The 14,717-nt window shown below is 40.9% G+C and overlaps 1 protein-coding gene across 3 annotated transcripts in view; it reads left to right on the forward strand.

Annotated features, from left to right (window-relative positions):
* poglut2 (protein O-glucosyltransferase 2) overlaps positions 1–14,717 on the forward strand; it is a 79,032-nt gene that overhangs the window by 56,281 nt on the left and 8,034 nt on the right. The window contains exon 10 of one of the 3 annotated variants that reach the window (XR_013888030.1): positions 1,604–1,706. Coding sequence is in view for 2 of the 3 variants with exons in the window: in XM_080196921.1 (XP_080053047.1) it covers positions 1,604–1,621 (18 nt within the window). In the remaining variant the exon portion in view is untranslated. Of the gene's footprint in view, positions 1–1,603; positions 4,073–14,717 lie in introns of those variants that run through there. The other 2 variants (XM_080196921.1, XM_080196919.1) reach the window with 2 other exon arrangements.

Below are 14,717 nucleotides of genomic sequence, written 5' to 3' on the forward strand. Positions count from 1 at the left end.
CTCCAGTAAATTAACACTCTTGGACCCTTGCAATGGGTGACAGGCTCGCTGGTATCGGCGGGATGCATTCGAACTGACTGTTCAGCTGTTTGATGGGAGACCCTGCCATTCGAAAACTCCTGGTCATAGCTACATAAAATTTTTATTGGGTCACCTTCTCAATTATAGTGAAAAATATCAAACTGCAAACTTCTCCTTACCCTTCCATAGCATGATTATGAATCTTTGACATGTTATATCTTCCAAAAATGGGCTGTCTGGAACAGCGCACTATACAACTACACTCTAATTAAGGTTTCAAGTCTGAGGCTATGAAATTCAGATATGTTGCTCTTCAGCTTGAAAAATGATCATTGTAGTCTTTGCTATTTCTTCCCAAGCTTTCCTCAGGACTCATGGATGTTAATCATCAGATCCGGATGATTTGCATATTTTAAATTTGAATATCTTCCCTCGACCTGTCGTTAAAATCATAATTACCTTTGGTGGTTTTACAATCTAAATATTCAGCTCATATTTTTAGTATTCCTGGCACTCTTGTGACCTTAGTTGTATCTCCCCTATCTACTTTTACTGCACATGTTGAAACATTATTGTCTTTTTTGATTTTTGCTACTATCTCTTCCTTATAATCTGTCTAAACTCTTTTGTAGTTTTCGTATGTATTTTTCCTATTTATTCAAGTTTTTCCATTTATTACCTGCCTTGTAAGTACTAAATGATTTTCATTTAGTTGCGAATTGATTCTGATTTGCTTATTGATCCATGGAATCCAGACCTTAAACATAGACTTTTTGCTGTTACTGGAACGGATTGGATTTATACATTTTCCACATCTGGTCAAAATATTTCCCATTGTTGAGCTATGCGCCTTTTACCAGTTTTTCATTCTTTTAATGTTCCTTTCATTTTGTGTAATCCTATTTTATGGTCAGTGTTTCACAGATGTTTCCACACCTTTAATTCACCTACCTGCTCTAATTCATTCCCCCAACTGGTAAAATAATATTTTCTTCCTTACTTTATTAATACATTTTAGATTTCCTTGGTTTAATAATTTTTCTTTTTATTGCTCCTTCATTCCCTGTCTTCATCTTTTTCATTTTCTTATCCTTTTTGAATTTTTTTCGTGTTTCTGTCTCATTTCCCTTTCTCTTTCAAATCATTTATTTTGTCTCTTTCTTTTGTCATTCCCTCCCCCACCCCCACCATGCTACTAAATTATCTCCAACAGTTCTTATTAACCCCCATATGAGAGTATGGATTCCATTTATATTTAACTTAAAGCTAACGGAAGCTAAGGACAGGATTTCGTTTATGGTGAAACAGCGTAAATCAACCACCAGGTTCTGGAAATTTGCAACTTATTGCACATCTCTTAATCTGCTGGAGTTGTTGAGTGATTTGTGCAATTAATTATAATATTCAAAATTATTGCATTGTTTTTCCAGCAAGATTCAACACATTATGTAAATAATTAAATATGAATGTACCTTATTATAGGCTATAAAATGGATTTTTTTGCTCACACAATATAATGAAACAATAAAGGTTCTCCATGCCAAACAGGAACATTAAAATATTTATAAAATTCTGTTTACAGACCAAAGATGAACTTTGACTCCAAAGATGAAGAAAAGACAATGGAACAAATTGGTTATGTAGGCATCGGTTTCTAGTGTCAACTGCACAAAAATACCTTAATAGTAAGCAATTCTGGAATATTTTCAAAATTCCGTGCAGGTTGCTATAAATATGCTAAAGGAAAAACATTCAGTGACTTACACTTGGAATGAGATACCTCATCATTGCCCCAAAAACTATTACTCAGCTGAATAAAATATTTATTTATTAGTATGAAATTCATACGATTTTTTAAGTTTAACTAAAAAAACTCATTCCGAATTCAATAATTTCCTTTTAATGTGCGTAAGAAGTACATGTTCCTTCAAGGGGAGATGGTGATGAAGTGGTAATGTCATTGGGTTTGTAAACACAGTAAGAAGTCTCACAACACCAGGTTAAAGTCCAACAGGTTTATTTGGTAGCACAAGCCACTAGCTTTCGGAGCACTGCTCCTTCATCAAGTAAGTGGGAGTTCTGTTCACAAACAGGGCATATAAAGGCACAAACTCAATTTACAAAATAATAGTTGGAATGCAAGTCTTTACAGGTAATCAAGTCTTATAGGTACAGACAATATGAGTGGAGAGAGGGTTAAGCACAGGTTAAAGATACAGGTAATCAAGTCTTAAAAGTACTGACAATGTGAGATGTGAGACTTCTTGCTGTGTTTATCTCAGTCCAATGCCGACATCTGCATATCACTGGATTTGTAATCCAGAGGCCCAGCTAATAATCTGGAGACCTGGGTTCAAATCCCAACAGCAGCTGATGGAACTTAAATTCGATTAGTAAATCTGGAGTATAAACCTAGTTTTAGTAATGGTGACCATGACAATGATTATCAAATGTTGTAAAAACCCTTCAAGTTCGCTAATGCCCTTTAGGAAAGGAAACCTGCCTTTCTTACGTGATCTGACCTACATGTGATTCCAGACCCACATCAATGTGGTTGACTATTAACTGCCGTTTGAAATGGCCATTCAGTTTAAAGACAATTAGGGCAAGGCAACAAATGCTGGCACTGCCAGCGACACCCACAAACCATGACAGAATAAAAAATTGTTGAGTAAATGAATAAAAATTTAACATACTAAAATAATTCATGGATATAAAGTCTGAAGATATGTTTATTTTGTGAAACTTTCTCTTGGGTAGTGTTCTCCTTTTTTTTCTAAAAACCTTTATAACAGCCTGCACTTCATCATGTATCTATAGATTTCAAACACACAGGTTTAGCTGGGGTAATTATCTGCTTGACTGTATCAGTTACAAATAAATCATGACAAAATGAGGGTGGTGCTTGAGATGCATACAAATTGATTTTAAGCAAAACTGAACAAAGAATAATATAACAACTGGTGCTATTTATAGTCATTTGTAAACAAATTGTCTACTTCTATCATTTTCAAAACATATGTGAGCATTTAACTGTTTTTTAAACTTTTTAAAATAAAAATGTACACTTATTACCAAATTTGACCTTATTACAAGCATTTTTATATCTTGGGGTTGGTTCGTCATGAAATGTTTTTAATGAAAATTGCCTTATATATTTAATAAAAAGCATCATTGCATGAGCCCAATTTTGAATTTGTTACCAATGCTCTTTATGAAGTCCTACCATCTGTGCCAAAATTATTTTTAGTAAGAGTATTTTAACAGTATTTTGTGTGAGATTAACTTGTGTTTCATCTTGTATCATTTTTGAAAGGAACTAAAATAGAATAGCTCATCAAAATAATTTTGACCTTATTTCTTTACTTGAAAGAGTTTGATCTGCCTTGGATCATTCAAAGGCTAATCTGGGCTTCATTAGTACCTTTTAGAATGGAGAGAAGGTGTTTTCAAGCCTAGAGTATAGCACACTGGAGATTAACAAAATACTTTGCCACAAAGCAGTTTACAATGTGGTGAGATTCTTCTATGGGCTTTCATTTTTCCACTATAATAGAATGGATGGGGGGGGCGCAAATTGCACTATGTGAACCAAATCAGTGTAACAATAGAAGTCTGATGGCTGTTTACTAGTTCGTTTCTTAACTTGTGTAAATCTTGGCGACGTAGAAAATAGATTAATCAGCAAAATTTAATTGAAAAGTGGCAGAAGGACATTCTCTGATTTGTTACAATTGTCTTGAACGGAGTCAGAAACAAAAGTGTGGCTCTTATCCTGATCATGCACTAGATATTCATTATGAGACATTACTTGGGATTTGCAAGTATTGGAAATAGCATACACAGATGCAAATTGTGTTTTTAATTTGTCTATTGTACTGTACAGCTGAAATCAAGAAGTATTGCAGAGACAGGTTGCTTATATTTTCTATCGGATTGCAATCTCATTTTATTTGTTTCGGTTTTATGTTTTGTTTCGGTCTTCACGGAGGAGGACGTGAATAATTTGCCGGGTGTTAGCGATGGAAAGATGGTAGGAGTGGAGGGCCTGAATGACATTATTGTTACTAGAGAGGCAGTGCTCAAAAGACTGGAGGGTCTGATTGTGGGCAAGTCCCCAGGACCGGATGGAATGCATCCAAGGGTTCTGAAAGAAATGGCGGAGCTAATAGTGGATGCCTTGGTGATTATTTTCCAAACATCGCTGGATTTCGGGGAAGTGCCGGAAGATTGGAAAACGGCTAATGTTACGCCGTTGTTTAAGAAGGGTGGCAGGCAAAAGGCAGGGAATTATAGGCCGGTTAGTTTAACGTCTGTTGTAGGTAAAATGATAGAATCTGTGATCAAGGAGAAAATAGCGAGGCATCTTGAGGAGAATTGTTTGATAGAGCAGACGCAGCACGGTTTCGTTAAGGGGAAGTCGTGTCTGACGAATTTATTGGAGTTCTATGAGGATGTGTCTAGGGCGGTGGATAGAGGAGAGCCGGTGGATGTGGTGTTTCTTGATTTTCATAAGGTGTTTGATAAGGTGCCGCACAAGAAGTTATTACAGTAGGTCAGGGGGCATGGAGTTGGGGGTAGGGTGTTAGCGTGAATAGGGGATTGGCTGTCAAATAGGAGGCAGAGAGTGGGGGTTAATGGGTGCTATTCGGATTGGCGGTTGGTGACTAGTGGAGTGCCCCAGGGGTCGGTGCTGGGGCCTCAGCTATTTACCATTTATATAGATGATCTGGAGGAGGGAACCGAGTGTATGGTGTCGAAATTTGCTGATGACACCAAGATTGGTGGAACGGCAAATTGCGCGGAGGGTGTGGAAAGTCTGCAGAAGGATCTAGATAGGCTGGGCGAATGGGCCAGGAACTGGCAAATGGAATTTAATGTTGGCAAGTGTGAAGTTGTCCACTTTGGTAGGAATAATGGTAGGAAGGACTATTACTTACATGGTGAAAAACTGCAGCATGCGACAGTGCAGAGGGACCTCAGGGTCCTTGTGCATGAGTCGCAAAAAGCCAGCTTGCAGGTGCAGCAGGTGGTCAGGAAGGCAAATGGGATGCTGGCCTTCATAGCGAGAGGGATTGAATATAAAAGTAGGGAGGTCTTGCTGCAACTGTACAGGGTGCTGGTGAGGCCACAGCTGGAGTACTGTGTGCAGTTTTGGTCGCCACACTTACGCAAGGATATTTGGGCCTTGGAGGGAGTGCAGAGGAGGTTTACTAGGCTGATACCGGAGTTGAGGGGGTTGAACTATGAGGAGAGGCTGAATAAATTAGGCTTGTACTCGTTAGAGTTTAGAAGAATGAGGGGAGCTCTCATTGAGACATATAAGATGATGAATGGGATGGATAGGATAGAGGTGGGGAGGCTCTTCCCGCTCAGAAAGGACAGTAGGACTAGAGGGCACAGCCTCAAGATTGGGGGGGGGGAGCAGTTTAGAACGGAGTTGAGGAGGAACTTCTTCACTCAAAGGGTGGTGAATCTCTGGAATTCTCTGCCCGTTGAAGTGGTGGAGGCTGCCTCGCTAAATATATTTAAGACGCGGGTTGATAGGTTTTTGATAGGCAAGGGGATTAAGGGTTATGGGGAGAGGGTGGGAAGGTGAGCCACGACAGATCAGCCATGATCTTATTGAATGGCGGGGCAGGCTCGAAGGGCTAGATGGCCTACTCCTGCTCCTATTTCTTATGTTCTTATGTTATATCAGGATAATCAGTGGTATTGTTTTTGATCATCTTTTAGCCATGCTTAATTTTGTGAACTATATTAAGTAAAATAATATCCTGGGCATAATTTTACAGCCTCAACTGGGATCTTGGGTTCATGTCATACTACCTGTAGCCCCATGACTTGCTTGGGCTTGCAAAATCTCACTAACTGTCCTGGCTTGAGACAATTCACACCTCTTTAACTTGTACTTAACCCACTCTCCACTCACGTTGTCTGTACCCGTAAAGAGTTGATTAACTGTTAAGACTCGCATTCCAACCATTATCTTATAAATTGAGTCTGTATCTTTATATGCCTGTTTGTGAACCCAACTCCTTTTTTTCCAGAAGTATACTTTATTCATAAAAATCCGCTCAAAAAAGACAGTAGGACTAGGGGGCACAGCCTCAAGATAAAAGGGGGGCGGTTTAGAACGGAGTTGAGGAGGAACTTCTTCACTCAAAGGGTGGTGAATCTCTGGAATTCTCTGCCCGTTGAAGTGGTGGAGGCTGCCTCGCTAAATATTTTTAAGACGCGGGTTGATGGGTTTTTGATGAGAAAGGGGATTAAGGGTTATGGGGAGAGGGCGGGAAAGTGGAACTGAGCAGCGACAGATCAGCCATGATCTTATTGAATGGCGGGGCAGGCTCGAAGGGCTAGATGGCCTACTCCTGCTCCTATTTCTTATGTTCTTAAATCTACATGGCTTTGAATTGCAAACAGTGCAGAATCAAAACATTTTTACACTTTTGTACAAATTACAGTCATTACATTTCAATACTTGAAGCTATATACATGTCTCAATAAATTACTGTGTGCCGTTATTGCTCAGATTGGCACACAGTTACGCAGGTCGAGGGTGTTCTGCAGTTCCCGGGCCCTCGGTCCGCCTCCATTAAAAGGCCTTATAGTGTGGCCTTTCCCCATTGTGCCTTTGCGGCGGCTGCCCCAAGCTTCAGCGCGTCCCTCAGCACGTAGTCCTGGACCTTGGAATGTGCCAGTCTGCAACACTCTTCACTCACCTGATGAAGGTGCAGCACTCTGAAATCTTGTGCTACTAAATAAACTTGTTGGACTTTAACCTGATGTTGTGAACTTTTTACTGTGCCTATCCCAATCCAACACCGGCATCTCCAGACCAGGGCATAACTTTCTAAGACTGTGAAGTATTTTAAGTTGCTTGTGCATGTTTAGTGAAAACAATAATAAATTCAATGGGTATTGCTGATTTAAATTTACATTGACAAAATTGACATTATGTGAAAATAATAGTACACTGATGAAACCCATTTTCTTTTGAGTTCAATACAAATTTAGTTAACTTTTCTTCCAATTTGTAAATCTTGGAAGTTTATTTTAAAACAAACAATGGACTCATTGCACCTTTTAGAAATAGAAGTCAGAATTTCCCTAGAAGGGTTAAGACCCCACTTTGGGACTAAATGCAAGTCCTGGGCCCTCAAGAATTGGCAATGGAACCATGCTGACAACTTTCCTGGCGGTTGGGCAGCTGAGCCGCTGCCATTCCTATCACTCGTAATATTGCCCTGCAGTGGAACTGCATCATATCAGCCCTCCTGGCTTTTACCCCACTGCTTGGGGCAGTAAAATCTTATCCAGAATCTTTGATATAACACAATGAAATATAAAACTGTTTTTAATTACCTTGATGAGCATTTGGAGCACTACAGAAATTGCAGCAGCAATAAATAACTCTTGTATTGTGCCTTTAATATAGAAAAATGGCCCAAAATGCATAATAAAGACACACAAAAATAAAATATTAGAAGCGGTAAACATAATAACTTGGATGACTGTTTGGAGTTTGTACGTTCTCTCTGTGTGTGCATGGGTTTCCTCAGGGTGCTCTGGTTTCCTCCCAAACTCTAAAGGTGTGCAGGTTAGGTGGATTGGCATACTAATTTTCCCCTTAGTCCAAAGGTGTGTAGGTCAGGTGGATTAGCCACAGTAAATGTGAGGGGTGGGATGGAGCTGGGATTCCCTTTAGGAGATTCAGTGCAGACTTGATGGGCTGAATGGCCTGCTTCTGCACTGTAGGGATTCAACAATTCTATAATTGTATATGCAGGCATCATTGGTAGAAATAATAGGAGGAATTATTATTTAAAGGGTGAAAAGCTGCAGCATGCTACAGTGCAGAGGGACCTGTGGGTCCTTGTGCATGAATTGCAAAAACCCAGTCTGCTGGTGCAGCAGGTGATCAAGAAAGCGAATGGAATGTTGGCCTTTATAGTGAGGGGGATAGAATATAAAAGCAGGGAGGTCTTGCTACAACTGTACAGGGCACTGGTGAGGCCGCAGCTGGAGTACTGTGTGCAGTTTTGGTCCCCTTATTTGCAAAAGGATATATTGGCCTTGGAGGGAGTACAAAGAAGGTTCACCAGGCTGATACCGGAGATGAGGGGGTTAGCTTATGAAGAGAAATTGAATAGATTGGGTCTGTACTCGTTGGAGTTTGGAAGGCTGAGGAGGAATCTTATAGAGATGTACAAGATAATGAAGGGGCTAGATAGGGTAGAGGTAGAGAGATTCCTCCCGCTTAGAAAGGATAGCAGAACATAAGAAATAGGAGCAGGAGTAGGCCATCTAGCCCTTCGAGCCTGCCCCGCCATTCAATAAGATCATGGCTGATCTGTCGTGGCTCAGTTCCACATTCCCGCCCTCTCCCCATAACCCTTAATCCCCTCTCTTATCAAAAACCCATCAACCCGCGTCTTAAAAATATTTAGCGAGGCAGCCTCCACCACCTCAACGGGCAGAGAATTCCAGAGATTCACCACCCTTTGAGTGAAGAAGTTCCTCCTCAACTCCGTTCTAAACCGCCCCCCCTTTATCTTGAGGCTATGCCCCCTAGTCCTACTGTCCTTTCTGAGCGGGAAGAGTCTCTCCACCTCTATCCTATCCATCCCATTCATCATCTTATATGTCTCAATGAGATCTCCCCTCATTCTTCTAAACTCTAACGAGTACAAGCCTAGTTTATTCAGCCTCTCATAGCTCAACCCCCTCAACTCTGGTATCAGCCTAGTAAACCTCCTCTGCACTCCCTCCAAGGCCCAAATATCCTTGCATAAGTGCGGCGACCAAAACTGCACACAGTACTCCAGCTGCGGCCTCACCAATGCCCTATACAGCTGCAGCAAGACCTCCCTACTTTTATATTCAATCCCCCTCGCAATGAAGGCCAGCATCCCATTCGCCTTCCTGACCACCTGCTGCACCTGCAGGCTGGGTTTTTGCGACTCATGCACAAGGACCCCGAGGTCCCTCTGCACCGTCGCCTGCTGCAGTTTTTCGCCACGTAAGTAATAGTCCTTCCTACCATTATTCCTACCAAAGTGGACCACCTCGCACTTGCCAACATTAAATTCCATTTGCCAGTTCCTGGCCCATTCGCCCAGCCTATCTAGATCCTTCTGCAGACTCTCCACACCCTCCGCGCAATTTGCCGTTCCACCAATCTTGGTGTCATCAAATTTCGACACCATACACTCGGTTCCCTCCTCCTGATCATCTATATAAATGGTAAATAGCTGAGGCCCCAGCACCGACCCCTGGGGCACTCCACTAGTCACCAACCGCCAATCCGAATAGCACCCATTAACCCCCACTCTCTGCCTCCTATTTGACAACCAATCCTCTATCCACGCTAACACCCTACCCCCAACTCCACGCCCCCTTACCTTCTGCAATAACCTCTTATGAGGTACCTTGTCAAACGCCTTCTGAAAATCAAGAAAGACCACATCCACTGGCTCTCCTCTATCCACCACCCTAGACACATCCTCATAGAACTCCAATAAATTTGTCAGACACGACTTCCCCTTAACGAAACTAGAGGGCACAGCCTCAAAAAAAGGGAGGGCAGTTTAGAACTGAGTTGAGGAGGAACTTCTTCACTCAGGGTGGTGAATCTCTGGGATTCTCTGCCCATTAAAGTGGTGGAGGCTACCTCGTTGAATATATTTAAGTCACGGGTAGATAGATTTCTGATAGACAAGGAAATTAAGGGTTATGGGAAGAAAGCGGGAAAGTGGAACTGATTCACTTCAGATCAGCCATGATCTTATTGAATGGTGGGGCAGGCTCGAAGGGCTAGGTGGCGTACTCCTGCTCCTATTTCTTATGTTCTTATGTTCATTGTGAGCAATGAAAATAGCCAGATGGTCAGCATTTTGTTTGTGCAAAGATGTTTTTGTTGAGGTTTTTACATGTTAATTTGGGCTGCATGGAATGGAATGAAATGAAAATCTTTCTTGTTGAAGTAGGTAATACTAATTGACTCACACCATGTTAAAATAAGGAATCAAGACCAAGTGCAATTTTTGAGTCAAGCAAATGATAATTGGATGACAGAACTGCCAACAATGATGCTTTTACAAATACCCGAAAACGTCATTTGTAATGACTTCCTTATTGTCAACCTTTCTGGTAATATGAGCCAGTTACAGTCTATTTCTCTTCTCAACAAGAAATATCTCTGTCTCTCTCATTAACAAAATCAAATTTCTATTTGTAGAGATACAGCTACATTTTCAACCTTTTTGGAGTGCACTAATCGAGTTCTTACTCAAAATAGCTTCAAGCAATTTGTCATCTCATATGAAACATAGAAACTAGAAGCAGGAGTAGGCTATTCAGCCTTCGAACCTACTCTGCCATTCATTTTGATCATGGCTGATCATCGAATTCAATATCCGGATTCCTCCTTCTCCCCATATCCCTTGAAGTCAGACGTTTTAGCCTCAACTACATTATGTGGTAGTGAAGTTCACACATTCACCACTCTCTGGTTGAATAAATTTCTCCTCACCTCCGTTCTAAGAAGTTTACCACTTATCCTCAAATGATGACCCCTAGTCCTGGACTCCCCCAACATTGGGAACATTCTTTCTGAATCTATCCTGTCTAACCCTGTTAGAACTTTATAAGTTTCTATGAAATCCCATCTCACTCTTCTAAACTCCAGTGGATATAATTCTAACTGATTTGGTCTCTCCTCATATAACAGACCTGTGTTTCATTAGAATATCTTTAATAATTTTTTTAAATCATATCTGCAGTTGTAAGCAGGCCTTCTGGTTTCATTGTTGCTAGGGTGTGTGGTTAGAAGCCCTTTTACTGCAGCTTCAATGGTTTAAATGGGGTTTTGTTAATTTTTACTCTGAGTCTCAGGTACTATCTGGGATCTTTTCTGACCCTGCATTGTGTGAAGGAAGATTGATTGACAAAGTCAAAGTCAGATGGTTCCTCCTCAGTAGAATTCAATAACTTACTTTCAGTTTTGGTCTTAGTGTCAGAAGCTGTCCTGGTTGTCCAGTGGCAGGCAGTTTTTCTCTCTCTGGTATTTTACATTCTGCTGGCTAGTGGAAGCAGGCCTCCTAGCCTTCCAGGAATTAAAATTCTGCTATTGGTGGGTTGCTGGTTAGTACCATGAACCTCTCTCTCTCCCTGGTCTTTTGGGAAGCTTTTCTGACTCCAAGCTTGTCTGTGTGTGCATCAAGAGAACTGCAGCATTCAACCAAAGGACTAAGTTCCAGCATCATGTGAGCATTTGTATTTCCGTGCTAAATCTGTGACAAGGGTTTTGTTGAGAGAAGTTTGTTTGATTGGAACATTTCATATATTTATTAAGGATTATACAATATCATGGTTGTTTCTTTTTGTTTGTAATTGGTAAAAGTTATTGCTGATTTTTTTTCTATGCTTATTAACTATATTGTTAAATAAACTTTGTTTTATAAAAGTTCCCTCATGGTTAGTTGAATCATACCTGAAGTGAAGCATCTCATACTCACCCTAGCCAAATTCAAAGTGCAAACTTATGATCCAGGCAGACTTCATAACACACTTTGGAATTTCTGACCTGAATTCCAATCTCAGGAATCAGCCTGATAAACCTTCGCTGTACCGCCTTTGTAGCAAGGACATCCTTCCTCAGATAAGGACACCAGAACTGCACACAATACTTCAGGTGTGGCCTCACCCAACGTCCCTATTGCAGCAAAACATCCCTATCCCTATACTCAAATTCTCTCACTTTGAAGGCCACATACCATTTGCCTTCTTTACTGTTTGCAATACCTGCACGCTTACTTTCAGCGATTAATACACGAGAATACCAAGGTCTCGCTGAATATCCACCTCTCAATTTACACCCATTCAAGTATTAATCTGTCTTCTTATTGTTGCTACAAAAGTGGATAACCTCACATATATCCACATTATATGTATCTACCATGCATTTGCCCCCACACACAGCCTGTCCAAATCATGCCGAGTCTCAGTGAGACCCAGGTGCTCTTGTGCATCAGTCACTGAAATGATAGGGATGTTTTGCTGCAATCGTATAAGGTGTTGGGTAAGGCTACATCTGGAGCATTGTTTGCAGTTTTGCAGCCCTTATTGGCTAAGGTATCTTTTTCAACCAAGTATAATTTATCCTTGGTTTTAGAGATTTTGACAAATCACAGGTTGATTTTCATCAATTTTTAAGAACAGCCAGCTTACTCAATATCTCCTCTTTACCAATTTTAATCCATCATGTATTTCAACTACCTCCTCTTCCAACATGACCTGACCAGCATCTTCCTCTTTCGTAAAGTCAGGTGCAAAGTATTAACTTAGTAACTCACCAATGCCCTTTACCTCTGTTTTAGATCCCTAATTGGCCTCACTCCTCCTCCTATGACCTTTTGTATATGCCTTTTTGACTTTTGGATTTCCTTTTCAGTTAGCTTCCAGTCTCTTCTCATACTCCCTCTTGTTACCCTTATTTGTTTTTGTTTCAAATCCTCTCTGAACCTTTGACATTAAGCCTAATTCTCAGACATACTATCCGCTGATATCTTTGCCGTACACTGTTTTTCTACCTCATTTTATCCTCTATCTCTTTCAGGATTTGTTTGTGGCTAATATTTGTGACTAATAAATAAATTTTAACTTTACTGATTTAGATTTTATTGCGTTCTATCTTGTTCTTACCCCCAACTACTACCGTACTGTTTCCTACAATGGAGATATCTGTCACTCCCAGTTTTCTCTGAACCTTGCTTCTCTTCTCTTGGTTGCCATCAGCCAAGTTAGTTTATATCCTCCATGATAGCACTAGAAATTCATCCCCGTTCTGCTCTGGTTAGGTGCAACTCATTTGGCCTGTACAGGTCCCATCTTCCCCAGAACCAGGAACCTAAAGCCTTCCCTGGTGCATTATCTCTCTATCTACACATTCACCTGTGGTCTCTTTTTATTTCTATACTCACTTCCACATAGTTGCGGGATTAATTCAGAGATTACTATCCTTGAGGTTCTGCTTCCTAGTTCTCTAAACTCTGATTGCATGACCATATTCCTCTTTCTATCTATGTTGTTGGTACTGTGTGGATGACAATCACTGGCTGTTCACTTCCTCATCAGGATTCTCTGCAGCCATTCAGTGACATCACAGAATCCTATAGTGCAGAAGAACCCCATTCAGCCCATGAAGTCTGCACCAACTATCCAACAGAGCATCTTACCTAGAGCTCACCCCTGCCTATCCCAGTAACCTACATATCTTTGGACATTAAGAGGCAATTTAGCATGGCCAATCCATCTAACTGCATATCTTTAAACTGAGAGGAAACTGGAGCATCCAGAGGAAATCCATGCAGACTCAAACAGAATGTGTAAAAGCTGGAATTGAACCTGGGTCCCTGGCACTGTGAGGCAGCAGTGCTAACCTGGGTTCCTGGCACTGTGACCCTGACACCAGGGAAGCAATACACCATACTGGAGTCACATCTGTTGCCACCAAAATATCCATCTGTTCCCCTAGCTATTGAATCCTCTAGCACTATAGCTTTCCCATGTTCCTTCTGCTCACTCACCCAGCCACCCCATCCCATCCCCACAAATGAGCCATGCACCAAATGAGTGATGCACAATCTCGGATTATTGCCAATGGAGGTTGAAATGTGCAAATTTGTCATGCTGGGGCAGTGCAGCAACATCTAAATGTCTTCAGCCTTCTTCTTAATAGATCTAATGAAATGATCAGTTGGAAAGAAAAGAGCAGTACTGATATAAAATGAGAGGTTACAGAAAGTTGACCATGAGCAAAGGTCTATTAAGTGCTGTGTTTGTAAATGACAGTTAATATAGTGTAAGCAAGGCAGGATCAGAGTGCAGAATCCAATACCTAGAGATTTGTTGATTCCTTTCCCTCCCTGTGGCCTCCTAATATATCAATTTTGATAAAATTAAGTCCTTAAGTTTTGAAGTTTCTTTGAAAAAAAGGTAAACTGAAACACATTGTCAGAACTAAGCCACTACAATTAATAGATTATCACCACCCTTTGAGAGTGTATACAGCACATTTGCTTTGAGCAACAGTTGGATTGCAAAACATTTAAAAGCCCTTTTCCTGGCCTAAGCAGTGAGTGCATCAGTTTTGATTGCTGATGGCTTAAAACATCAAACCTAAAAATATTGCACATTTGTTTTATTAATATTGCATATATTTTGTATCGAGTTGAATATGGTGATCGGATCGCTATATGTTTGGTGAGCACCATTTTGCACAACAGATGCTCCAGACCAACAAAAACAGAATGCTGGAAAATCTCAGCAGGTCTGAGCATCTGTGCGGAGAGGATAGAGCCAATGTTTTGAGTCTGGATGACCCTGTCAGAGCTCTGGCCTGCTGAGATTTTCCAGCATTTTCTGTTTTTGTTTCAGAGTCCAGCATCAACAGTATTTTATTTTTATCTTAGCTGTTTCAGACCATCACTTTTTCTTAACTATTACCACTATCATAAACACCCGTCCTCTAATCTTTTCCTGACCTTCCCTTTTGTTCTACCTGATCACTGACCCCCGCCCGGCACGCCACTGAACCGCAACTATAACATCATAAAAACTCATCAGATTTCTACCTCTCCGCAGATCCGAAGGAGTTACGTTGCATTTAACTTTGTTTCTTGGCCTTTTGG

Source organism: Carcharhinus amblyrhynchos, chromosome 10, assembly GCF_965287045.1.
Source record: "Carcharhinus amblyrhynchos chromosome 10, sCarAmb.v2.hapA, whole genome shotgun sequence".
Lineage (NCBI taxonomy): Eukaryota > Metazoa > Chordata > Chondrichthyes > Carcharhiniformes > Carcharhinidae > Carcharhinus > Carcharhinus amblyrhynchos.